Source organism: Hetaerina americana, unplaced genomic scaffold, assembly GCF_022747635.1.
Source record: "Hetaerina americana unplaced genomic scaffold, ioHetAmer1.1.p SCAF_12, whole genome shotgun sequence".
NCBI lineage: Eukaryota > Metazoa > Arthropoda > Insecta > Odonata > Calopterygidae > Hetaerina > Hetaerina americana.
This window is the reverse complement of record NW_027286292.1, coordinates 36926316-36953493: the sequence shown is the minus strand read 5'-3', so window position 1 is coordinate 36953493 and position 27178 is coordinate 36926316. Positions and strand designations below refer to the sequence as shown.

Here is a 27178-nt window from a genome sequence, read left to right as displayed (position 1 = left end):
AACTCTCAGCATATGGAGAGGGAAATACCATTCACCAGCCAAATGAAACAATCTTTGTTCAGGGAGAAGAAAAAGACAAACCTCTTTAAGTTTAACACCGACTGAATGAGTTCTGCAACTCAACTCTAATATATTCCGAACAATTCAGGGTAAAGTCAGTGGTGTGAAGACTGCAATCCTGAGAGGATTAAATAAAAATAAGAGAAAATAATAATCAGGTAATGAGAAAAAAAGTAAAAAGAAAGAATCCAAAGATGAATAAATATAACACCCAAGGATAAAGGAAATATTTAAATCGGCTGAGCTTACAATGAAATTTGATGAATGCATAATTAATGAATGAAATAAACTTAAAGCACAATAAGCAACATGTGAAATTCCAATACAAATAGATAATTTGATGGCAGAAACAAGACATTTTAGAATATATAGAGGTACTCACCAAACTCACAATGAATAAAACAAACTTAAGGAACAATAACTAATTAATATATGTTATTCCAATACACAAAGATAATTTTGATTAGAGAAACAAATACATTTCAGAAATTATAGGGGGATCAACAAACTCAATTGGTCTTACTTTCACTGGAGAAAAGTCATTGCTTTGTCCTTTAAATAATAAGGCATTCATGATAAATTCCTTTCAAAACAATCATCCAAACCTTGAGTAAAGTCTACCATTTCCCTTAAAACAGAAAAATAACCAGCAAAACTCAGTTACTGAGAGACACAAATTCATTTTGTGTTAGGTTCAGATGTCTCATTCATGTACCTCCCTGAACTCAGACAAATAATAATGTTTGCATTTCATCTACCATAATCTCTCAATACTCTCTAGGGAGTACCGGTGACAGGTCAAACTTTTGCCAATGTTTCCAGAATTCCCATGACTGTTTTACCTAAGCTATATTTTATTTTTTGTTTGAATCCACAACATGCAAAACCCTAGAGTGTAGTGCGAAGATACTTGGTATCCAGGCCATTGTAACCTCTGTCTTATCGAGGAAAGCCATTTTATCATAGTAAATATTCTTGAGCCATCTTCCACTATGATTTCTTGATTTTCATATCATAAAATTAATGTCCAGGAATGTAAATGCATTTTCAATGGCATTTTCCCAATAAGAGAGAGCTTGAGAGGAAACTCAGTAGTGAGCTTCATTTAAATTTCTAATTATGAAGGATTTCCTGTGACATTGATTATGATAATGCTGAGTAAAAATCCAACATAGCATCCATTCTAAGACACAGATTTCAAATGTCTACATATTCAATGATTTTTTGTTGAACATTATTTATCATTTCATAACAGTTCAGTTTTCATGATTGAACTGGTTGCAGGAATTATGAGGGATTAAATATTTATGTCTTATGCATATTTTTTTTACATAAAACCAAAATTTAAACAATAGTTTCTCCAAAAAATTTGGTTCTTCAATAAAACAGAAGATGATTAAGAACTTCATGATTAAATTTTGGTTGTTTATTTTAACTATCATTTATTATTACTTAACATACTTCTTCAATATGTGTTAATTACCATTTAAAATTATGCAGTGCAACAATTTGCTTCATTTAGCAGTTAATCACGATGAGTTAAGTAGGCAGGCTCCTACTTTATTGGGTCTCAGTGAGATTAATTAGCAGCAGCCTGTGCACCCGCAATTGTATTATCCGAAATAATAATGTTATCTAATATATGAAAAGATAGAGTATTCCCAAATTAAAACCTTTAGGTTAAGTTAGTTAATCTGGAAGTTGATAACTACCTAACTTTCAAAAAGATAACAATTGTTTTGATTTAAATGTTATTTTATGTAAATTATTGTTTGGATTCAAATAAATTTTCCAGTGATTAATAAATTATTAGAAAAATCAGCCTTTGAGATTATGGTAGGTAGCAGAATTGATTGACTGATAAGTGATTTTTCATGCCAATTAAGTCTTGCCAATTTTCATGCCAATTAAATAGTCACCAAAGAGCACCAAAGTCTTAAGAATCATCAGCCAAGTAGTTCATATCTGACATTTGCATCAGTCTGCTAATCTGAAACTTTTTCATAAAATATTATGCAATCATAATTTATGAAAATGTTTCGCAATTTGAAAGTCACACGGTTTTGGTTTGTGCTATCCTACAGTTTTGAAGTTCTCTTGATAAAAATATAGTACTAAGAGAGGAGATGTGGATACTGGAATTTTCTGCATCTATTAAGTTTTCTGAGGAAACACAAGGGATTCTAGAACAGCACAAGAATCTATCTTTCTCCCTGTTCTCTCAACCAGAAGGTTCTATTTATAGACTTTCTTTTTCTTATAACCAATGAAGAGTTTTTACACGATGTGCAAGCTAGTTATTCATTTTCAAAAGTGGCTAATAATATATTGAAGTAGAAATATAATCCTTTGAATATTTTCACAGATGACTGACTTTAGACTCATGGATCACACAAATACTCGGTATGTAGCTACAAATGAATTGAAATCTTTTTGTTTTGAAATTGTCAAACTTAGGAAAAGTGAAATAAATCATAGTTGAATGTGATTGAACCCTTAGCCAAATTTTTCTTTGCCTCTTTCCAAGTGAATTGGATTCTGAATTCCCTAGGCAAATTGTAGTGTTCATTCAGCTGCATTTAATGCACTTTAAAAAGCATAGAACTCATTTATAAATAAGAATTATATTCATGGGGGTTTTCTTTTCCCTAACTACTACCCTCTACCATATGATTAATATTTTCAGTTTTCATTTGGTTGACCACAATTTTAGCATGCTTTAAGAGAATGCAGAATTATTAAAGAGGTCATTGGTTTTTTCTGTGGAGCTTGTAATAATCGCAGAATGAAGCATTAATTCTCTCCTTGCCTGATTTGATTCTTCGTATTTAAGTATTTCTATGGCACATTTATGATAATCTGCTATTCCAAATTTATGGTGATTTATATCTATTAAGCCCATTTGTTGGGCTTAATCACTTTTAAAATAATGCAAAACTCATTTCCTTTTGGCTAAGCCATTGTGATTGATTCTATAAATTTGCTACCAATTTCCAATGAATGGCTGGGAAGGAACTACCCTATTTTTCCCACAAAATCTTAAATGAGTATGAAAATTGCAATTAAAACCTCTCAGAGTATGACATAATAAAATCATGATAAAAAATTGTGAAAATGGAGGGAGAGAAAAAATGAAGCAAAATGAGGAAGATGCTAGTGAATTAAAGGTTTATCACTAAAACTTGGCCATTGGTAAAATTTTAGAATTTTTAGTTTTAACTGGCGGCATCTAATGTCAACTATATGGCTACTAAACCAAAACTAAATATTTAGACTTCCTACTTATTCTTGCTATTTTTGGGAATTTATGTATGATAGTAGACACTAGTAGAACTTCTGAAGAGTTCTGAGCTTTGGGAAAATCGGAAATGGAAGTAATCACTTGAGTATAGATAAGATAAAATGAGCATTGTTAGGGACAAAGATGAGTCTGAAGGAAGAGAAGAGGGCGGCAAGATAATTTAAAAAAGGAATCTGCACAAAGACCATGAAGCCATTTTTGTTATCAGGTCACCTTCATCAGATCAGGGAGCACTATTGAAACCCTAAAAAACCCAACATTTCGCATGGAAAGAGAGTTTGGGTGGTGGAAGCAGGGGAAGATGAGAGGAAATGGCTAAAACATGGTTTAGTAGCAATTATTTAAATACTGAATGTATATAACTTTACTGAATGTACACAACTTACTTGCATATGCATGTCCAAAAATAATTTCCTTTTTATTCCATTATTATCTTTTGACAAAATTTGTCCATCAAAATTAGCAAACTTCTTCCTCTTCCTTAGGAATATTAATATGTAAACAATTCTGGGTGTGCCACTAAATTCTACTCTGACTTTTTGTCATTCATTTTCTATCATATGATAATTATGTTTTAACCATATCTTATAACACCTCCCTAGCTAACGTCATAACTTCTGAACTAATCTCAATAATCTAATTTCATTATTTTTAATTTAAAAACCAAATCCGACCAAACTATCCATTCTTGAGTATTGTAATGAAATATATCCAATAAAACCTTATGTTTTGAAATTTAATATGAACTCTCCCTTATCCCACCTTCATGGTTCTTTATGAACCCACGCTTCTACGAAGAAAGAAAAATAGAAAATTCTTTGCCACAAGAAATATGCATATTACCCTATGCTTAAAAAAACTGTACTGAACAAATAGAAGTCCATGTTAATTTCAATAAGACTCAAACTTGACAAGATAAGTTCCAGCTTCTCATCGCCCTCACAATGCAAGTTCATACACTGAACATAAAATACAGGAACAATTTACTTGTATATCTATGGTGGATAACCATGATATTAATTGGATATATAGATTATATTCAATGGATATCTAGTGGATACCTAAATGTCCTCCTATATCCAAGCATGGATATTACATTTTGCATCCATTGTATATTTAGTTGAGCAGCTTCAGTTGTACCATCAACTTAATACATTCATTTGTTGCCTCCGGCGTAACTTTATGGAATTTGCTTCACATACTGAAATGAAATTATTGACTTAGTAATTAAATGTCTGGAACTAAAAAAAACCATAAACACAATAATCAATCCGAAGGTCGGTTTAGTCTGGAACTACACAGTCAATAATTTCATTTCAATTATTAATACATTCATTTTATTAAAACAAATATTTTTGAAGAATTTGCCATATTATTAAAATTTTATAATAAAATTTGTGCTAATAAAACTTCAGCAAAGGTTTAACATAGGATGTCTAATATATTCATTACACATCCATGGATGAGGTTTGATTAATGTTCAGGCATCGATATACAATAGTTATACATTACATATAAGCTTACAAATGGATACACGAAGTGAATTTTGGATATCCATTGGATACCCATTGATTATTTTGTGCTGTCTGAATGGACTAAAGAATCATTTAGCCCAATTTATATTCAATTGGGTCAGATTAATCCAGTGTCTTCAAACACATCATTGATACCATACTCAACATCTTTACTGCAGGTCTACCATTTAAAAAGCACCCCTAATCTGCACTTCTTTAACACTTGACACTCTTAAGCTACATGTCTAAGGACTCAAAATTCCACCTCATGTCAACTACCCTTCATGTCTATGTCCTTTCCTAACTTTTACTGTAACCCTCCAATTTTTCCATCACCCACCCCCTTCAATATGACATAATGGCATATGGATTCTTATGAAATCATTCTAACCTGATGAAGGTGAACTTGCCACTAGAATGGTTGTGGTACTGATTCTTATTGTTTTTTTTCAAACTTCAACAACTCCCTACTTTCTCCAAACAACCAAATCCCTTTTCACTTGCATCCTTTGTCTTGTCCTTACCTTGGTGAAAATGTCCATTCATTTCCTACTCCAAAACTCCTACTCTCAGATTCTACTGATGTATATTACCACCATTAGGCTTCTCCACCAGCAGCAGAAGCATTTTTCATTTATATAAGGCTTCAGGTTTACAATTCTGTGTTGTCATAATTGACTGTTGATCCATATGTATAAGACATGTATTCTTACAATTCAACACGTAGACACATTTCAAAGGAGAAAATTTCCTTTTTAAACCATAATTTTTCTACAATAACATGGCTATTACAATTTTATATGCATGTAAATTATTATTAAAATATAAGTGATCTAATTACATTTGTACCAGGGAATGAATTACAAATAGTATGTGAGCAAGGGATGGAAATATAAAATTAAATGATGTAAACACACTGAGGGTCTGATGTACTTCATATTAATATCTCCATCTGTTAAGTAGATATAATCCATGGATAAAACATTTAATTGAATAAAAGCACTACCTTCTATGGATTGCTTTATAGAAACTCAAAGGTTTTTCCAAGCTCCTTTGAAGAAGGCTTGCTGAGTATAAATATTATTTTTTTTCAGAATAACCTTAAATAACAAATGGAAAAATCTGGAAAGATTTTTATTCCTTTTAAGCTAGATAATATTTTTCAAAATTTACAATTAACAAATAACTTACCTTTGACATCAATTTCAACTGTCTTCCGGTCAGAGTGACCATGCTTGTTGCGTGCCACACAGGCATAAGATCCCTGGTCTGAATTGCTGTCTACTCTTCGTATTATCATTGTGCCATTTGATGAAACTTCTTGCCTTCTGTTAATGGGTAAGAGCTGACCATCTGGAGAAGAAAAAAGTTACACAGAGTGTAATAACAATTTTCCTGAATATGTTTCTTCATTTAGAAGAAGTTAACCCATTTTTAAAATTCCTGATCCATACACAGGGTTATACATGTATACTCATTCAAATATTATAAAAAATAATAAAGTATGGTAGTAAAATAAATTTTTTGTTTATTTCCATCCATGCATTATAAAATAAATTGATATTTTGGTAAAACAAGTTGTTATGAACTAAAAAATAGTAAAAATCATGGCTCTTATTGAATTACATCAGATTGAGGATTGTTATTATTTAATGGGAAGAAAAATATTAAAGGATGATAGCCTGATACTAATGAAAAAATGGTAAATACTCCGTGGCCTGATCAGTAATTTATTTTAAAGTGAAACTGAAGGCTATGGACTTTAACTCCTGGCATCATACAAGTATTCTTTAAGATAGGTTAAACCCTGATCACTGTATAACAGTAGATCCCTCTTTAACAGGGGATGATTGCACCCTATAGAGGATTCGTATTTTCCTTTAGAAGTTCATCCATCTTTCTATATTGTGTTTTCATGACAAATGCATTCCTATCATTTTTGTTTACCAAGGGTATCTATAGCGAAAATTCTAATTTTCAAGTACAGTTACCCTTATCACTATATCCATTCATAAATATTCATGGCTGCAATACAAAAATTCGGTTAAATAAATGATTAAAGTTGGAATTCCCTCTCAGGATGCCTGATGAAGGGATAGGGGTTTGTGTAATGGAGATGATCCACTCTGAACACTATTTTTTTGTGCTGCACTGTTAGTTCACTTCAATGGATAAAAATTTCATTTACATAAATAGTGGCTATGGAAGGAAATTTGAACACATCATGGGGCAATTGACTGCTCAATTACTATAATGACGTGGCATTTCAATTAACCTCAAGCTAATCATATGTTAGCACTATTTTGCTCTCTAGACTGTTCGACAAAGAAAAATTGATATTAAGATTTCCTTCAAGATTCAAGATATATTTTCTTATTGAAAATTTGCTTCACTTTCTTCCATCCTGATATTTTACAAGCGTACACAGTGATAAACTGAATTAAAATTGAATGTTATATGAGAGAAAATTACTCATTCCCCTCATGCAGCTTACCTTTTTCCCATGTGATCAAGCTGACAGGGAATCCAGCGACTGGGCACTTGAGGATGAGATCTCTTCCAGCAACAGCAGCAATCGTTGGCATTGGACGAATGTGGGGCAAACCTGAAAAATCATGAGGCCTTCATTTAAGCAATGCAACTTTGTAAATAAGTAGGCTCACACAATGTATTACTGCTTGTTTGAAATCTTGTATGGGTATTTGAAATGAGGTTATTTATGCAAAAAAGTGCGATATTTTTGATCCAATAGAGACTTCAAGAAATCAAATTTCAATAAACAACTCCATTTTGAAATCATTATGATATATACTACAATGTTTCATGCCATCTATAGTTCAAACAAGTATTCACATAGAAAACCAGAGATCATACACATTCATTAGGTTTACAAATTATTAAAAAATCAAATCAATATTTTTTGAATGAAGAAACTCACCATATATATTTAATCTAGCAGAGTGAGAGGCTGAACCAACACGATTGGAAGCAGTACAGCGATACTCTCCCCCATCTTCTACTCTTACAGTGCTAACATTCACATGGCTGATAACATCACCATGCACGGTGACATACTGGCCAATCATAAGCCTGCAAGAACCAATAAATGCAAAAGATAAGCATTTTTTTCATTATGTTAAGAAATAAAACTTCTTATTTCAACTATCATTTGAACATTTTTTTAATAGTTAAGTGTAGATAATCCATGGAACTGAGTCCCTCCTCATATGATCCAAATGCATGGTAGAAAACCCAGCTCTTTCCCATGTGATGTGATTTTCCTGAAAAATGTTGTGACTAAAAATATTCTGGATTTCAACCTCAGTCATTTTCATCATTAATTAAGCCCCCAACATGGACAACTTACCACCATAACTTTATTTAAATGAAATATATAATGGTTTCTTATGCCTTATGAGATGTAGGAATGTGACCAAGAAGTATAAAATTGAATTTAAGAAATAAATGTAAACTCAAGCCATTTATGGCCTAAAATTTCATTGCGAATTTTATTTCAGAATAGAAAATGATTACTCTCCTAAGGTATTTATCATTTTAGAATGAAAATGTTTTGAATCATGGTACATAACTAAGAAAAATTTTATCATTTCAAAATATTACTATGACTACCAGATAAAGTATGTATGTCTATAGTGATGGTGGTGATCATGGATACTACCACTACCGCTATGAACAAAAAAAGAAGGGAAACTATAATAAAGATACATGTCTTCCCTTCACAGACATCATGTAGCATCTAGTGTACGATAATCCCTATCTCATGTTGTGTGGTGGCTTTTGTTACGATGATGCACCTCTACTTATTGTATGACAGCATCAAATAGTAAAAACAACCATTTTCATTTTATAAATGTATATAACATTATATATTATAATATAATTATTAATAATGATGACTTAAAACATACCTGTCATTCTGAGGCAAAGGAAACCCATCAAGATTCCATGTGAAATGTGGCGTTGGGTTACCAGCAGCGATACACTTCAAGGACACAGATGGCCCAGGCTGCATTGTTTGCTCAATAAATTTATAAACTAGTTGAGGATGTGCATCTGTAAATGAGAGTAAATTGAAATTTGATGTTGAAATTACATATTTAAGGTACAAATGTTAATGTACCATCAATTACTAGGTGCAGTCAAATGAAAACGGAACACCCGCCATAATACACAGTCCAGTAAAATCTAGAAGCTAGATTGTAGGAGAACTATGATGACAACTCACAGGTACACGCAGTTGTTAGATTATGTCCTTGTTGGTGTGCTGACCAGTTTTTTTTAGCAGGTTTTCAGTTTCCATTTGATTGGTCCTTATATTTTAATTTGACTAGCCCTCAGTATGAGATATTAATTTTAATTAATAGTAAATTCAATGTAACTGCAAATACTAGATTTACCCCCAAGACGCAACTCCGCTGTAGCCTGAGCAGTCTCCAGGTCATTTCTTGCAAAGCATTGATACATTCCTTTGTCTTCCCTCTGAACCGAGGTGAAGACCAATTTAGCACCAGACAGCATGAGGCGAAAGCGGCTGCCGACTACTCCCGCACCTCCTCCGGGACGCAACGGAAGGCCATCCTTCTTCCAGCTGAGGGAGGGTCGGGGCAGGCCAGAAGTGACGCAGGACAGCTCTGCGGAGCCTCCCACGTCAATGGTCAAGGATGGAGGGTGGAGACTGACGGAGAGAGGCACGGCTACAGACAGCTCGACCTCCACGCGCTCACTGCCCGCGCTGTTGTTGGCCAAGCAGCCGTACTTCCCGGCATCAGCGGCGGACGTGCTGCGCACGACCACCACGCCGTCGCGGATGTGCACCCTTTCGGATGGGCTGAGCGGCTCTACCGCTCCGCGGTGGCCTCGAGCCTCCCGGAACCACCTACGAAGAGAGAAGGGTGATCGTAGATGGGAGAGGCCTTCGCGGAGGTCACCCGAGCGCCGCGACTGGTCCACGGATTCCTAAATGCTCGAGTTTCACCTCAATGGACGGTGTTCTAACGCGCTCGTCGACCTCTGACACCTGAAGGGCACTTAAGTATGGTGAATATAGCCCGAAAATCGCCTAAGGTTCATAAATGTTGCTATTTAGATTTCAGAGAAAAGGAAAGGGGATTTGAGGAAATGAATTAGGAGCCGTTTGTTTTTAGTGATACGTTCTTAGCCTAATGCATACGTTTGGAGGTCTTAGAAAAAATTAAACAGTGACATTTTAAGCCCTTCAAATTTGGTATGAATAGGCATGTGGACTACAGAAAATAGTTTGATCTGCATCAGAAGGGTACGAATACGAGGTCTGTTCAAAAAGTATCGCGAAATTTGAATTTCTGCGGGTTAAGTTCATTTGATTTTCGATTTTTTTGTGGTGTTATGTATGGTACTTATGTCTCTCCCTCATTCCGAAAAGTTCGGTAATTTCGAATGTTCCGTTAATTTTTGACAGATGTTTTGCTGAGACAAGTTTTGGCGTGTCTTCGATTTTTGCCTGTTCCAAAAAAATGGATCAAAGAATCTGTATCAAACTTTGTGTGAAAAACGAAATTAAGTGTGCGGACGCATTCCGAATGTTGACTATGGCATATGGAGAAGCTATCTTGGACCGAAGTATAAAATTCAGAAAATAGACGCCAGAACTAGCAGACTCAAGGACTCCTTCTTCCCACGGACAATACGAGATAAAAACTGCAGGGTTATAGATAGCAAAAATTCCACTTGCCACCCTCAGCGTCTAGGGAATAATTAGTTCTTCTCAATTGCATGCTCTTTCACTAACTAACCTACCCATTCTTTCCGAATGACCTCATTATTGCTCTGTTCATCGGTTTTTAAGTCCCCCCTTCAGTCCCTTTTCCCTCTCCGCGGGGGGATCTGCCCATTACCTGCAACATTGGGTCTCATTCCCTGCCTTTCACTGTCTCCTCGGGGGGGGAGAGTGTTTTGTGTTGCATGTTCATGTGGCGGTGGAGTTTCAAATTCTTGCTTGTTGTGTCCTGGCTTCGGTGTTGTTGGATGGCTTTAGTGCTGCATCCTGGGGTGCAGTTGTATGTTGGTTTAAGGTATATGTGTTTCCATGAGTGTTGGATGGTTTGTTGCATGAGTGTGTGCGCTGCTGTGGGTGTAGTTTTTCATGTTGTTGATTTTGCATGTGGTATTGTTCCTTTTTACGGGTGGTGTCCTAACATCCCCCACCACACGCCCTTGCGGCGGCTTGTGGGGTACTATGTAGATGTAGATGACGGGGAAACGGCGGGAGTAACTGCTTGACGACCTTAGGTAAAACATTTACGCCGAAGGTCTTAGGATATCCCGGTACTGACCACGCTGCGTTTATCCCCAAAGTCTACCGTACCCCACGTACGTGGGTAACGGGCGGACTCTCCTAGCAACCGAGATGTGGTAGAAGTGCGCTCAAGCGCACCCGGCGGTGACTCATTACACGTTGCAGGGGAAACCCTGCTAATATGAGAGCTATGGGAGAAACGGGGCCCGATCGGTTAGGCTAGCTGACCCGTCTCGCTGAGTTTGGCTTCGTATTGGCTGAGGCTCGCAACATAGATAGGTTCATAGGGTTCTCGTAGCTATTCACGTGAAGCACGAGTCCTTGAAAAGAAGGGATACCTTGTGGGGGGTAGTCAGGACACCGCACGAGCTGGAGGCCGACGTCTGAGGTGTCGGGTTCGCCGCCAGCACTTTGCCCCTGTGGACACTTTGTCACCTGGCGGGTCCTTAGTATTCGAGTCGAGTCGTCTTGTAAGTCTTGTGTGCCTACTCACTGGGCCAACAGTGAAAATAGAGAATAGGCCGGCGGTGCGAACTTCCGAGCACCCCGAATGGGGAGTGTGAACCTTGTCACACTTTGACTCAGGAGAGATACCGGGGATTCGTTCATTCATTCTCTGTTCACTTCTTGTGAGCCTTTGAGGCCGGTTTTCCAGAGGAATGGCGGAATATGGATCGCCGTACCGTCTCCAGTCCCGATAGGGCCTGCGGCCATGTCGGCGGTAGTAGCCTATGACTCTCTCAAGATAGCCAAATGCCTTGATTAATGATATTTTCCTCTCTTTCAGTATGACCACCTTTTTTGACATACCAAACACTTTTACGTAGACGTATAAGCCCGAGGAATCCATTGCGGCTCTGTCCAAAAATAATTTGAACATTTTGAATTACCAACTCTTTCATAGTACTTTGGAAATCAGCAACGGATTTTAAATGATTCTTAAATGAGCTATTACTTAATTCTACACTGCTGTGAACGTACTTATGTTCGCATCTATAACTACTGTGAACGTACATTTTCACCCTCTCTATGGTACACTATTATAATTTGAAAAAAAAAATAAAAATAATGCTCGGAAAAATAAATATCCTCCATTATATAAACACTGAATCTAGATTACTTTTATTATTTCCATGTTTTTATTTCTTAGATTTTTTTATTAAATCAGGAGTAAGAATGAGGATACTCTTTACAAAAGGATAATTTTGAAAATATCACAACTCTATTGGACTGTTTGCATTTCTTCAAGGGACAAATATTTCCTGCTTGAATTAAGTTCTTGACTTAGATTTTATCGTTTCCTTCTAGATGATTAAATGCAGCAATATTATTTTAACAGTTGAAAATATGCTAGGGATAATACTCCTTCGATATCATTGAAAATTGAAAGATACCATTAAATTTCACTTCAAAGAGGCAGCCAGTATTGAATCAGTGTCAGATATTTCCACAGCTCCATCTGTGTATCTATATTCACAGACGGATGAAGACTTTATATAGTATGCCAAATCAAAAGATACTTAGTGTAAATGCTGAAATTATCATTAAATTATTATAATCTTTCCATAAAAGGAAATATCATTACCAGTATTTTGGCGGTGGATATCCTTGTGACACACAAGAGAGAACAGCAGTGTCACCTTCCTTAACTGGGTTCACATGCACACGGTCAGTAAAACGGGGAGCAACAGTTCCACGATGCTCTGCAAAAGAAATCAGAAATACATAGAATGCAATTCGCTTTGTAGCCCGGAGGAAAACATTCTATTATTATAAAGTTATAAATATAAAAATAAGTAAGTTATAGATATAAAAAGTTAGTTACATAGTAAGTAAAAATATTAAGTTATAAATACAAAAAAAATCCGAGCAGTAAGCAAACGCAGTACATATATATACGATAAGTAACAAATGAAACCGGAGACATTTTCCCTCAAGGAACGACCATTAGCTGCATTAAATGTGTGGATTGTGAATGTTCAAGTTCAACGCTCATTCTCAAATTAAGTAATGATAGTTAATCAAATGAAAATTCCAGTAACAATGTAAATATGCTGAATTTATTAAACATATATCTGATTTAAAATTACAAATAAACATCTAATTGCTTCCATGCTCTTCAGACATGAGACATTAGTGAATTCTGTATTCTGTTCCTATTATAAATGAAAGTGGCACACAGATTAAATATCAAGATAATGGTGCAATTAACACATAATTGTGAAAAGGGACGGCGAATTTAACCGTAAATTTTATGTTTTAAATCACTAAGAAAATATTTGTCCATTGTAATCTACCTTTTTTGCAATTTTTAAAACCCATATCATTTGCATAATTGAAGTGAAAAGCATATTCTAGTCACGCATTTCACTCCTGTATAGTTCAAAATCAGTACAACCGCTTTACCTGTGACAACAACACGTCCTTGAGTCGTGCTTTCAACTGTTCTTCCCGTCACGTGGTGGACGGTGCGGCATCTGTAGGATGAGCGACTGTCTGATGGCGTGACTCCATAGATTAAGAGCTCTCCGGTAGGCAACATGTGGTATTTGCCATCTGGGAATAAGGGGCATTGAATTGAAAACGGGGTTTACAAGTACTGTGGGTATTTTCATAGAATTCCAGTGATTTTATTTAATCATGCTTTTCCAATGATATTCTCCAATTTTCCAAGTATTTCAAGTAAAGAATGCATCCTATTAAACCACTTAGAAGAATGCTTCCTTGTTTTAGGCAAATGAGAGTTAAAAATATTTTCAGTTTCTTAAAAAAATAAAAGGCATGGAAATTATTAATTAAAGGCATGGAAATTGATGCATTGCTATTTTTAAAAAGGGAAAGTTTCGGAAAAACCTTTGACCATGTTTTTGACATGTTCTTGCGTAAAGCATGAGGGATTAAAGCAAATTGGTAATGGGTTATGGATAGAAGGAGGTATACATTACCGCTGTCTGGACTGGGATAGATGTTGAAGGAAGAGTCTTGTACCCAAGATGTTATGCTCACGTGGTCCTTGACGAATGCTGGAATGTCACACTTGAGGACAGCTGTATTCCCATTCATGACAAATGCGTCATTTACTTGAACTTCGTAATTTTGCTTTACAACTACAAGGAGAATAATAAAGGTAATTATTTTTGCAAACAATTAATATAATTATTTCGTTGTCATACTAAATTACGTTCGGGATGGAGATGCAATTCTTTTTAGTACAACCAGTGGCATTTGTGATATAGTATGCTTGTTTACGCATACGATCATTCCCTTGGAAATCGTTATATGGCTGAAGATGCGCCATTTTTGATTTTTTCTAAATGTAACATGTGATTAATCCCATCCAATCCATGATTTATGGCCTCGTTCACAGTGGGGCATTATTCTCGTTGGGGTTCGCTGTAGTTCAACATTTCGAAACTTACCTAGGTCTTTTCCACTAAAAGAATAGCTATCTCGTTATTGTCTCGAAAATGCATTAAGGTACTCGTAATTAAGGTTCATTTATAGCAATCAAAAGGGAAAATTTCATTATAGACGGTAAAATGAGATTGAGGCGGGAACTCTGAAATAGTAAGCAATGCTTTCATTAACGAGTGTTTAGATTTAAAAACTATAGCTTTTAAGATGAACATTTGCCAAAATTCAAGTTAAAGTCATCTGAATTTTCAAACGCTTGCTTAAGTTTACTATATTATTTAAACTTTAGCGAGGGACTGGTAATCCAAAAAAATGTTTTTGCTAGATGGGGACATTGTTAGGATAGGAAAATTATAGAAATGCTATCGATTGAAAGAAAACGATTGGTGCACATTAGAGAGCTCTATTTTGGGTGAATTTTAAATAGCAGTACATGGTGGAGGAATTATGATACGCGGAATCTTTAATGGTACATAAAATTGGCGGTAAACTATTTTCAAATTTCCTAATGGCAGAAGAGGGAAAACACTATATTTGCATTGAGAAAAGTTTCAGTGGATTAGGAAAGATGGCCGCATTCGCCATTATATGCAAAAAAATTACTCCACCGTTATTTGAATCAGAAAACATGAAGTATACGAAAGAAATAATATGTTTTTCATTTTTTTCTCTAACGTAAACTAAAAACTTGTGATTGTGGAATAGAAAGGCGCATTATTCTATGCAGTAAGTAAAACAAACAATTAGAAATAAAGAAAAGAGTCCAAGGCCTCGAAAATACGAGGAAATTTTAGAGTTAATTGAGCTTATAATATTTTTCATAATACATTGTTTACGAATTTGCTTCCAATGGTAATGCTGGAAATTTTCCATTTCAAAGGTTTAGAGACACAAAAAGAAATTAATGGAAAAGAATTATTTGAAACGATAATTAAATTATATTTATATGGTACGAGCTTTTTAAAGTTAATAAATAGCTTTGGAATTTTTTAGGGTTGCTAATGATTCACGGAGGGAGGTAGGTGAAAATTTGAAGGATTGGCAAGAAAAAAATGCTTGGTAAATTAATTGTTTACGGGTAAGAGGAATAACAAATAAACTGGTATAAAGAGATCTATACCATATTGTGCCTGGTGAATTAATGTTATTTGGAGCTATTTTCTAATGCTTCGAAAGATGGGGACCAGGGTTTCAATTCGTTTGTTCTGAAGTGCCCTTGCTGTGTGCGTGTGTGAAAGAGCGCGGGTTGAGAAAGAGGGAAAGAGCGAGAGATGGAGAGAGAGATGGAGAGAGAGAGATGGAGAGAGAGAGATGGAGAGAGAGAGATGGAGAGAGAGAGATGGAGAGAGAGAGATGGAGAGAGAGAGATGGAGAGAGAGAGATGGAGAGAGAGAGATGGAGAGAGAGAGATGGAGAGAGAGAGATGGAGAGAGAGAGATGGAGAGAGAGAGATGGAGAGAGAGAGATGGAGAGAGAGAGATGGAGAGAGAGAGATATGGAGAGAGAGAGAGATGGAGAGAGAGATGGAGAGAGAGATGGAGAGAGAGATGGAGAGAGAGAGAGAGGGAGAGAGAGAGAGATGGAGAGAGAGAGAGAGATGGAGAGAGAGAGATGGAGAGGAAGAGAGATGGAGAGAGAGATGGAGGGAGGAGGCTTCGGACGGAGGATTTGGTGGAGTTAGTGAGCGGTCAATGGCGATCATTCGCACTAAATCCGTATCTAGTTAAATCATGCGTTGGGAGGGAGGTGGCGGGGATTGTGTTGCCGGCTGTGACGGTTCCCCTCTTTTTTCACCCTTCTGAGAATATTGAGACGGCAGATGAATATTCAGCGAGTACAGCGGGATCACGACAGGCACAGGAATTCCGGATCATGGGAAGGAAGTCGTTTTTGTGCCATTCGATCCTGGTTCGTAAAGGGTAATATTTACTTCCGAAAGAAAGACTCTTTCGCTATTAAATTTATGAAATGGCGAGCTTCGAATCGCTTCAATTCTATTAAATATATCCCGACTGGGAATATGAAGTATAATATTATTGATTTTCTGGGTTTTTCCACCATTTCAGACTTTTTTTGATATGGGAATGAACTCTGCTAGTGAGAGTATCATGTTGAGTTTTATGTTAAATCCTACGCAATTAAATAAAGCAGCAAGGGGGAAAAGTTCGTCGCCTCTTTGAAGAGCCATATTATTCGTTCAGTTTGAAAATATTTATCTGTGTCTGCCATCTTAAGATATTGCTCCAGGTTTAAAAATTGGAATTCAAACTTGCGTGAACATATTGAGGGAAACTTTATTTATTCCTGTTTTTGAAGGAAAAATAATATAGCCGAGCCATAACTCGTGAAGCCTTATTTTTATTTCGTTTCTTTCACATGGATAATGATTGGACTTTCCGGTACTCCCTTCCAAAATTACAAGGAGCAAGTCAAATGGAATTCTAACTTCATATTAGCTTGTATTTATTTAATACATGCAGTAAAAACTTCACCAACAACGACACATTTAAGAGTTGAGCACAGTTAGAAACTTTTTGGAAAAATGTTTAACTTAGTGCCATGCATTAATGCTATGGAATGGAGTCATGACATTTTTCACGATAATCTTATTAACTTTTTAGGTGCTCTTTTTTATCTGAAATATGTACATTTTCATTTGATGACAACCGGCATCGGGGGCATGAAACGATCTGCATTATATTAACGAAAAACTGTTGTAATAAGAAATAGTTGACGTAAAATATTATATACATATTATATTTGACGTATTTTAGTTGACATACAATTATTATCCATGAACTGCAAGTTAGATGGATAGAACTTGGAGAAAACATATTTCACATTCCTTCAAATAAATGGGATTTATTCTCATATTAAGGCAAGATAACTTGCCAACTTTGAGCATGAAGCGATATGATGCAAATATAATTAAATTAATTGAGATTCAGCAAATTAAAAAAAAATCATCGCACCGTGCTCGGCACGGCATGTTCACTATGCGCTGCACGGAGTACTTAACAGTGCCAACTGCCTTTTAAGTTATTAGAATATACACACAAAGCATGCTTCAGCGCCTAGGTGATAGGCTAACTTATTGTAAACAACTGTACCTGATAATAATGTCGCTTAGGTTTTTAAACGTGTGCTTCATATTTCATTATCTAATACGAAATATATCCCGGGTTTGAATCCCGATCAAGAAGAATAATGCTTACGCCTTGAAATTGTTGCATTGTAACCCAATAGAGAGTTCCAGGGGAGGCAAGGCCCAGTGAGAACGTACCTGCCCTCACGTTCACCTCTCGACTCAGGATGCGACCAGCGGAATTGGCAGCCTCGCAGCGGTAAACGGCTGAGTGGATGTCATGGCGGTAGGCCTCGGCGGGAAATGAAGGAAAATGGAGCGAGCCATTGGCCAGGGGCTCGCGGACGTGAGGTACGGGGCCCGCTAGGGACCCGTCGCCCGCCATTACCCACTCAACCTTGGGCGGGGGGCTTCCACGGGCCGCACAGCCGATCAGCGCTCCTGTATCATTGCCGAACTCCACGAGGCCTCGAGGCTCGTTGACGAAGACAGGACCCTGGCTGTCCAGGATGCTGCTCGAAGCTGGGGGAGAGAAAGGAAGGGTGTTAGCGAGAAACGCGGGACATTCGCAGGCATCCGCAACAAAGCTCCTGGTGTTCGAGAGCAAACGAGGATCACTTACAAGCACTTCAGAAACGGAAGGGTTTTTTATAACGACTTTGATCTCACCATATTATTTCTGCTCAGTCGCAAATAAGTTCTGCGAACATTAGTTCAACCAGTAGGTTAGTTAGGATTAAGATTTGAATTATCTGAATTAAAATTTCATATCCATCTAAACAATACCCTACAGGGTAAACAAAATGTGCAAAACGATTTATTGAGCAAAATAAGTAAAATCGATTAACATAAATCCGTTTAAAGTAGGTGACACCTGTACCTCAATCTTTTACGGGACTCTCACGTGAAGAGAAGATCCACATTTTTACAAAAGAGTTTTTGTTTCATCAGATGAGAAGTAGGGGAATAGAACGAATAAGTACATTTTCCCATTTTTCATTTCACTTTTTGAATATGCGTCACGCATTTACAATGAATGGGAGAGAGTGAATTAAGCAATAATAAACAATGGGTAAAAGGTTTACTTTGGAGTTTTGAAATGTATTTCCTAGATGAGAAGGGTGGTGGAAATGCCGAAGAAATCGGAATAGGAGAGAGTTACGTAGACAAATAGCGCGACAAAGAAGCTTAAAACATTAGTAATCAATTTTATATTCAAAGTTAGTTCAGCGCAAAATATTCAGTTTTCGAGTGAAACCGAGGGCTATGATTTTACACTTAATCGGTTTAACTGGACTAATCGGTTTAACTGAACTAATATAAGGGCAATAACATTCAATACTGACTGACTCAACTTTTTTTTGCCTCGCACAATTCATGATCCCAAGAAACAATCTTAAGGTGAAGGTACTATAAAGAAATGTATTTGTAAGACCTTACTGACAATTTACCTTTTGCTTTACCAAAATTTCAAGTTTTTTTAATAACTGTGCACTATTAATAATTGACATTGAGAGCCGAAGTTGAGCAGTAGCCATCTGGCTGATCTCAATTCTTCAACTATCTTGATAACCTGAGGGCTATAATAAGGATAAGCTGAGGGCTTTTGCTAGAGATGTCATAAAATAAGAGGAAATGATATCACCTCTGACAATCGACCATCGGGCAAAAAGATACAGAAACAGAAACGCCAGAGCCATGGAATTATCACAGGCGTTCCAGAAAAATATATAAAAATGAAGAGGTTACACAATTGATGAAGTAATTGACGAGTAGCATTAAACCATGCTCAAGTTTCATGACCGATGATACTTAATATTACTGTTTCATACAACTCGGAAAGGTTAGGTGTTATATTTAGCATTCGTTTATTGCAAATGCGACTTCAAGGAAAGTGTAATGTCGGTGTAGGAAACTCTAAATTTATTAATATCGCTCTTTGTGTCTAAACTGGTTCAATAATTGACCGAATAGTTACTGGCTATTGGTACTTGCCTCACTGACCGAGGAAGTCTCGAAGTCATGGCACGGTTATCGGATATTTCTCGCAGAATATAAGGCCGCATAATAAATGCAAAACAGAATGCCTGCTTGAGGGTAAAAGTTGAAGGAAAGAGAGTGGCAAGAAAGTAACAGATGATGGGAAGAGAAGAAGAAGAGGATGTGGGAGGAGGGAGTATCGATTTCGGAGGCAGTTGGCAGGGTGGAATGAAAAAGGGCTGGAGGTAGCGAGGGGTTGACGGGGGCAAGGAAGGGTACAAGCGGAGGGATTGCTTTGCAAGGGAGGAAACGTGAAAGAAGGTTTTTGAAGTTACAAAGCCGCTGGTGGGAGGGTAATGGAAGGTTTCGTGGAAATGAGGTTTTTTGAGCAAGCGTGTGAGTTCATATGCAGCGTGTTGGGAGCTAGAGTGGGAGGGAAGTGGGGAGAATGGGGCTGGGTGGAGGATGGGACGGAGTGGAATGGTCTCGGAGAAGGGAAAATGGTTCAATTTCCCTCTGTGGAGTGTTGATGTGCGACTGGCCTACCGATGGATTGCCGTTTTCCCCGAATTTCAATGTATATGGAGAAACTTTCTTGCGCTATGGAGATGACTCGCGTGTTGCTGAATCCATATTCCTCGCCTGATCATTTTTCACCCATGCAACAAAATGTTTGACCATGCGACTCCTCATAGATCAGAAAATATGAAGCACTGGTGCTATGAAATTGCCAACTATTCGTTTTCAAGGACACGAAAAGCAAATATGGTTCAAAATGTATTGGCATGTATAGCTGCTGGAAAGTTTCTACGGTTGTAAAATTAAATAGGCGTACAAGTAGTCTGACCTCATTAATTCCTTGTCATCAAGATAAATGATTGACGAAAAATATTTGGGAAGAAAATTAGAGTAGTCTCTCACCGAGGCAGAAGAGTTTAACCCAGGGAATACCTACAATAATTGCTGTACTCTCGGCTAAGGCACTTGAGGAATTTAAAAGCTATATCTCGGCAATGATGTGGAACAAGAAAATGGATAATTTCAAAACGCACACCATCATCAATGACCGTTGATGGAGTTTAAAAAATTATAAAATTACTCGTGAAAAGAGATTTAATTGCCCGTTGCATGAGTTATACAAACATTGAAACAGCTGAGCTACCAATAACCTCATTATTACGAAAATTAACAGGGAATTAAAATTATTGTAACTCAACAGCTTACAAATAAGGCATTTCGTAAATGTCTCGGTTGGAAAGTGAACGGACGGAGCTTCTCTACAATAGACGGTGAGGAAGTGTATCTTTTCCAAACATTCACTAATCAATAACTTCGATGGAAAGTAATGCCGCCCAAATGGATAAAGAAATTCTAATAAATATAAGGAATAATAAGTAATGCTTGTTTGTATAGCGGTTATTAACGGCATCACAAATACATTTTGTGAGCAAAACTTTATTCCTGGAATATTTATTCAAAAAATCCATTCCACTTACATATTAATGCAACGTAGAACTACTGTTTTGTAATTTCGTCGTCATATTCGCTCATGATGTGTGTCAGTTATGGGTGTGCCAAAAATGGGAAAACATGCTCTTTCATGCGAGGTTATCAAACTTTGAGTGATTGGGCCCATTACAATATGACTAGCTCTTAGTTGACGTTCACATTTATTTACTGTTATTTATATGTACTTTGAAATCAATGTACGCATGTCAAGATTCATGAAAAATTTGTTCTTAAAAATCACCATGCTCAAAGTAAAATAATAAACTAAAGTTGAGATCTCTGAGAATATTACAATTACTATAAACATCGATTTTACTTCGTGAAATGCTCAATTCTTTGCTCCGTTTTGGCCAAGATATCAATTATGTTATCCTAAAGAGTCAGTAGGAGACAATTTTTCTTCGACAAGGTAATTTTCAATACTCAGAGCCTTTGTTGGCCCTTACGAAAGTTACTAAATAGTACGAGTTACGAAAACAATTATTATTTATCTTGAGAAAAGAGAACAAACGCTATGCAGAAGGACTTAGAAGGGGTAATTGTGCAAATTCATCTGTTTTTTGGGATGTGGTGTTCCAGTGGGTAGAGCGCCGGAATATTTGATCTTCCTGGGAAACCATAGCCGGAACAGAATAGAAAACAGCCCCTTACCCTGATGTGTGAATATCACACGCCATTGGGCTTAGTGCTAGGCCAGCTCTTTCCTCACCAATCACGTCAACCTTTCAGTTTTTAGCTGTCGTGTGTGTTCGGGGGAAAACACCAACCAACTTCAGGGAACGTAAATATTTAAATCAAACACGCTACTTTCCTTTGGACCAGAATTGAAATAGTCTACCAAAGTTTTATTTCATGTGTGAATAATTTTTTAAAAAATCTCCCAAAGCATTTTTGAGGCAGGATGAGGTCTGTTCGGGAAAATATCATTCATAGTGTTGGAACTCCATGTTTGACCTAAGAGGCTCAACAAGTCTCTCTGAAACTTCACTGTATCTATAAGAAATATTTTTTCAACATTTCATATTTTTTTAAAATTAAGGCCTAGATGAAGTATTTTCTTCCTTCCCTGGAATGGAGTCAACTTTGATTCCTATTCCTGGGGCTAGTTTCTAAGAAAGTAATTCGCTCAATCTCCCTCGGAAAATATAAAAAGTTAACGCACCAACTATTGAAAATCCATTTTAGAGTCGTTCAATTCCATTTAAAGGCATTTCTAAAAATCCAAATGTATTTTAAATCATGAAGTAGATCATAAAATGATCATAAGTTTAAAACGAGTAAAAAGTACATAGAAAAGATTCCTTAGGGCTAAATAATGTATTTTGAAATTAAGATTTTCCTTCGTCGTAGTTTGCATAAAATCAATATTTTTCGGTCCCCGTCAAAATTTCAGGTGGGTCGGGAGTTTCTCATAAGGAGTTGGTTCTTTTAATTTCGAATATTGGGTAAAAATAGCATCAAATTTGATATTTTTGAAAGAAATTAAATTGATTTGAGATAAAAAAACCCTATTGATACTTAAATTATCCAAATACCAATAAAAGTTAATTCCATATATGGCTCAAAAACTCTTTTCCTCAAATGTATATTTTACTGTGCGTACTACAGATTTTAATGCCAATTTTAGCCGACTTTGACGGGTTTCCCATATTACTGGTCATACTTAAGGATTAATATATTGTTCTATATTATATGATTTACATCCAGAGTTTTTAGGTAGAAACTTGACAAAAAAATGCCTTTCAGCCAGCTGTTCTAGACTTTGGATGATATTGAAGGAGTCGATGACAGGCACATGTGCGGATGGTAGGAATAGAAGACGTTCCGCATCATCAGCGTATCAGTCATAACAATCCTCATCTGCATCCGGGAACTCTTGTTTTTTCCGCTACATCACATTTCCTTATGAGTCATCTCCATCCCCGCGAGTCACAAATGACGCCTGTAGCATATGTAGTTTATTTTGAAACCTGCGGTTTACACCCGCAATGAACCGTTTCTCAAAGCTTACACGTTAATGTACAAGAAACAGTTTGGGAATTTGTTTGTCCACTTATCACAGTTTATTTTATGCACCGTGTTTAATATTGCAATCAAACAAAATTTTAGAGAGCTTAAAAATCAAAGCTCATGTCAGAGTGACAAGGTTATAGTATAAGACTTGAGATAAAACACGAATCCACGATTTTATGGCCCATAGAATTTCCAACTTCCCGACCGCATCAGTCAAATGGAAAACGAGAACTTATTTTAGGCCCATTATTTTAAAAAGAAATCGTGAAAAGGTCTTTGTACAGGGTACTTTCCAAAAGTAATGCAATTGAAAGTGAAAACAATGCTTATTGTCTTTTTTGACTGTAAAGGAGTAGTCCGTAAGGAGTTTGTTACTCAAGGAAAGACAGTTAACGCTGCCTACTACGTGGATGTGCTGGATAGACCCCGAAAAAGTGTCATCAGGACGAGAGAAGGCATCTCCGCTACCTGGCAACTTCATCACGACTCCTTTTTGTTCCCTCGGATTAAAGCAGTCCTGAAAGGAACCCGTTTTCCATCCATAGAAGAGATCCAATCAGCCGTGACGAAGACCTTGCGAGGGGTCCCCGAAGATGCCTTCCAGGGCGCGTACCGGTCATGGCAGAGTCGCTGGAGAAAATGTGTAGAGGCCCAAGGACAGTAATTTGAAGAGTTTTAAGTGTTTCTGCAAGTATGTTCAATAATTAACTTAAAAAAAGAATTTTTGTTACTTTTGGAACGCACCCTATTGAAGACGTAATGATCGCTTATACTCTTCAATCATCAATTACTTCACATTTGGCTATGAAGGTCTCATCACATTTAAATCTCTGTTGTTGACTCTACTTTCGGTAAAATTCATAGATAAGTCAACAAACGGACATGATTATAGATTTGAAAAACACTTTCCCAATGTTGAGAAGGTATTGTTACCGAAAAATAAACAGCAGCCCTTAATTTAAAACGGAGAAAATTTAATATCATGATTTCCACACAAAAAAACTCATAACTAGGATTTTGTTCAGAAAGAGTTTGTAATATTTTAGTTAAAAAAAAACTGTCAAGTTAGAAAAATAGTTGAACTATTTTCAAGATATTCATTTGAGAACATATAATTTAAGTAGATTAATATTCTCCACGGAATTATTTTGGACAGCAAAACCATCCTTTACAACAATATTCCTCAGGGCTAATACATAGAAATTACTTCTCACTCCACGCTTTTTGCCTCGAATAGTAAATTTTATTTTAAATTCCATACCTGTGGTTTATTTTCGACTTTTTACTACCTCTCTACACAATAATTCGGGCTTTCCAAGAGAAAGGTGAGACCTATACGATACAAATGAGAAACAGATCGGCTCACTGAACCCAAAAATATGTTACGACGATTTCTTTTCAAAGTCTCCGCCTATATCTGTTGACAGTTCTCAGGTGTCACTAAAATGGGAAAGGTTTCAGATTCCAGACAAGTCAAAGGCATCACACCGAGCACATCCATTCACCAAAGATGTCTCGTGTATACGGAGACTGGCGATTCCTAGACGACGAAGTAGTTTATAAAGCCACCATCTTATCCCTAGGATGAAGTGCAACGCTCACAACACCCACAATGTCCTACTCAATTCAGGGACTCCCCGGAAGTCATCCACCAAAAACGCTGCATAAGCCTCCAACCAAAGCTTTCCTATTTTCCTCCACCAATCCTCCCTCCGGCCACTCCACACGGGCCTTTTCCGTCCGCTCACATCTCCTTCCGTCTTTCATAACCCTAATCCTTCCTCTCCGCTCCTCGCTCCAAACGACGGCCCGCCAAGTCCTCCACCCAACCCAGCCCATCGCCATCTCCTCCCAACTTCCCCCTTCATACGCCACTGAACCCCTTTTCCGCAGCCTCTCCCGTCTCCGTCAACGGTTTCCTACTCCACACCCTCCCTCCTTCCCCCTTATCCTGCCAATGCCCGAGTCTCATTCCAAAACTTCCTGCTTTTCACGCCGTGTTACCCTCGTGCCCTTCGGCCGCTTCTATATTCTTATCCTTTCCCCATTCGACACTTAATCTCTCTTCCCATACATTGAAAAATAAAAAATAAAATTAATCTCTCTTCCCATACATTGAAAAATAAAAAAAAGCAAATGGAAGATCTTTCCCCTCCTCCGAAAAGGGGGAAAATGGCGTCGTTTTGCGTTTTCTGAAAATATTTTCTGTTTCAAGTTTTTTTCGTTGTTTTTACGGTGGACGATCCGGGGAAACACACGAGCATAAAAGGGGTCACGCAAGAGTTTAAATGCTTTATGCATCCCCTTTTTCCTGCAGACTCCTTTCGTTTAGTGGGGGTAGACTCTACCCCAATGCACGAGAGCGATTTAAAGGGTCACATTATCGCCGCATCAAAATAATACAATTCACACTTTGGCGAGGTTTTCCTATGAATTTGCATCCATATGCTATATGCATCAAGTTTAAAACTAATAACGTACGCATTTTTTGTTAAAAATACTAGAGTTTTCCATTTAAACTTTGGCTGTTCCAAGTTAATATAGTTTCGCCTGAAAGCAGTATTTTAGCTCTTGGATTACTCATAAGCATCTAACTTTAGTTAACTGAAGCGGACGACTTTTTTGATAACGAAGAGTAATTTTCGCTTGTCGAGGTAGTATTATTCCAAGCATGAACGCTAACCCTCGGTTTATGAGGACGTACTATTTTCAATGTGATTGTAAGTACTTTACAGCACTTTTTCATGAAATAACATTTATATTTTTTATTTTTTTAATTTTATTCCTTCAGCGAATGCTGGATATCTATTTTCTCCAGTAACTCGATTTGAGCATGATTTTTTCGCGAAAAATATTTTCAATAAGTCGCATTCAAATTATAACGTCGAAATACTAGTAATAATTACCTTCGATGCATATGGATCAGAAAAATCATTATACCACTGAAATAAAGGTAACACCGATTTAATTTTAGCGAGCTTGAGTTGGTAACATACATGGATATAAGTTTGAAGAGGGACTCGGAGGCCTTCAGTGCCATTTCATAGGACTGACAGATATTAAATTATCAAAGTGATTCCGCATGCGGAAAGTAGCCTTAAGCCTATATTTTATAGAATTATGAAACTCGTGTTTCATTTCCCAACTATCCATGTGCATTAATCATTGCATTAGAAGAGACATAAGAATACACAAACAAGAATCCAAATGCATGCAAAACATCAGGAAATATATTTGAAGACTCTAACGATTTCAATTGCAAGCGATGACCAGAAAATTTAAAATCTAAGAGCAATTTTAGGATTCTTTTTCATCTACTTATTTCATTACAACTTTGCCGATGAAAGGAATTCTAATGGATCGGCGGTCGTAGGCCGGGTGGTTCAGACGTAGTCTGGGATTCATATACTGAGTCATCAGATTTGTTTAGTAGTATTCCTTAGTTATTTACATGACATTGGAAAAGAAGTTCACATTTCTTAACTTCTCTCCAATCGGGTAGTAAATTTTGAACTTCCTCTATAAAATTCCTCGAAAATAGTTAATTGCCTACGCTCTACCCATAACTGAGTCTTAACTACCAATTGACGTTTGGTTTATGATTGCGCATAGGTCTTTTCGGAACGTATCGTATATTTGTAAGCGTTATGCATATGGTAATCAAATGTATCTGTGAGTATTGCTTGCATCGGATTAGTCCAGATTTAAGATGTCACCTTTGAAACGGAAGTTAATGTGAGGACAAAATGAAAGTATTGGAACACTAAAAAAAACAATGGAACCTTGATCGTTGAGGAAAGGAGATAAGTGTTAAATGGAGGCCTTTAAAGCGCAGATATGAAGAATAATGGAAAAAATAAAATTGATAGAAAGAAAGGATAACGAAGAAAGACTAGGAAATGAATGGGGAGAGAGAAGGGTTTTGGATGAAGTCCAAAGAAGGGAGGAAAAATATATGGGGAATATATGAAGAGACAAGAGATTGGCAAAACTGGTGACAGTAGGAG

At 36.8% G+C, this 27178-nt stretch overlaps 1 protein-coding gene across 1 annotated transcript in view; it reads right to left on the bottom strand.

Annotated features, from left to right (window-relative positions):
• Positions 1-27178, bottom strand: part of LOC139685913 (cell adhesion molecule Dscam2-like) — a 680584-nt gene that overhangs the window by 107441 nt on the left and 545965 nt on the right. The window contains exons 3-11 of the mRNA XM_071583048.1: positions 17868-18191; positions 14116-14277; positions 13577-13726; positions 12756-12873; positions 9294-9772; positions 8805-8949; positions 7814-7965; positions 7370-7480; positions 6067-6228 (exon numbers count right to left, since the gene is read on the bottom strand). Coding sequence (XP_071439149.1) covers positions 6067-6228; positions 7370-7480; positions 7814-7965; positions 8805-8949; positions 9294-9772; positions 12756-12873; positions 13577-13726; positions 14116-14277; positions 17868-18191 — 1803 coding nt within the window. The remainder of the gene's footprint in view (positions 1-6066; positions 6229-7369; positions 7481-7813; positions 7966-8804; positions 8950-9293; positions 9773-12755; positions 12874-13576; positions 13727-14115; positions 14278-17867; positions 18192-27178) is intronic.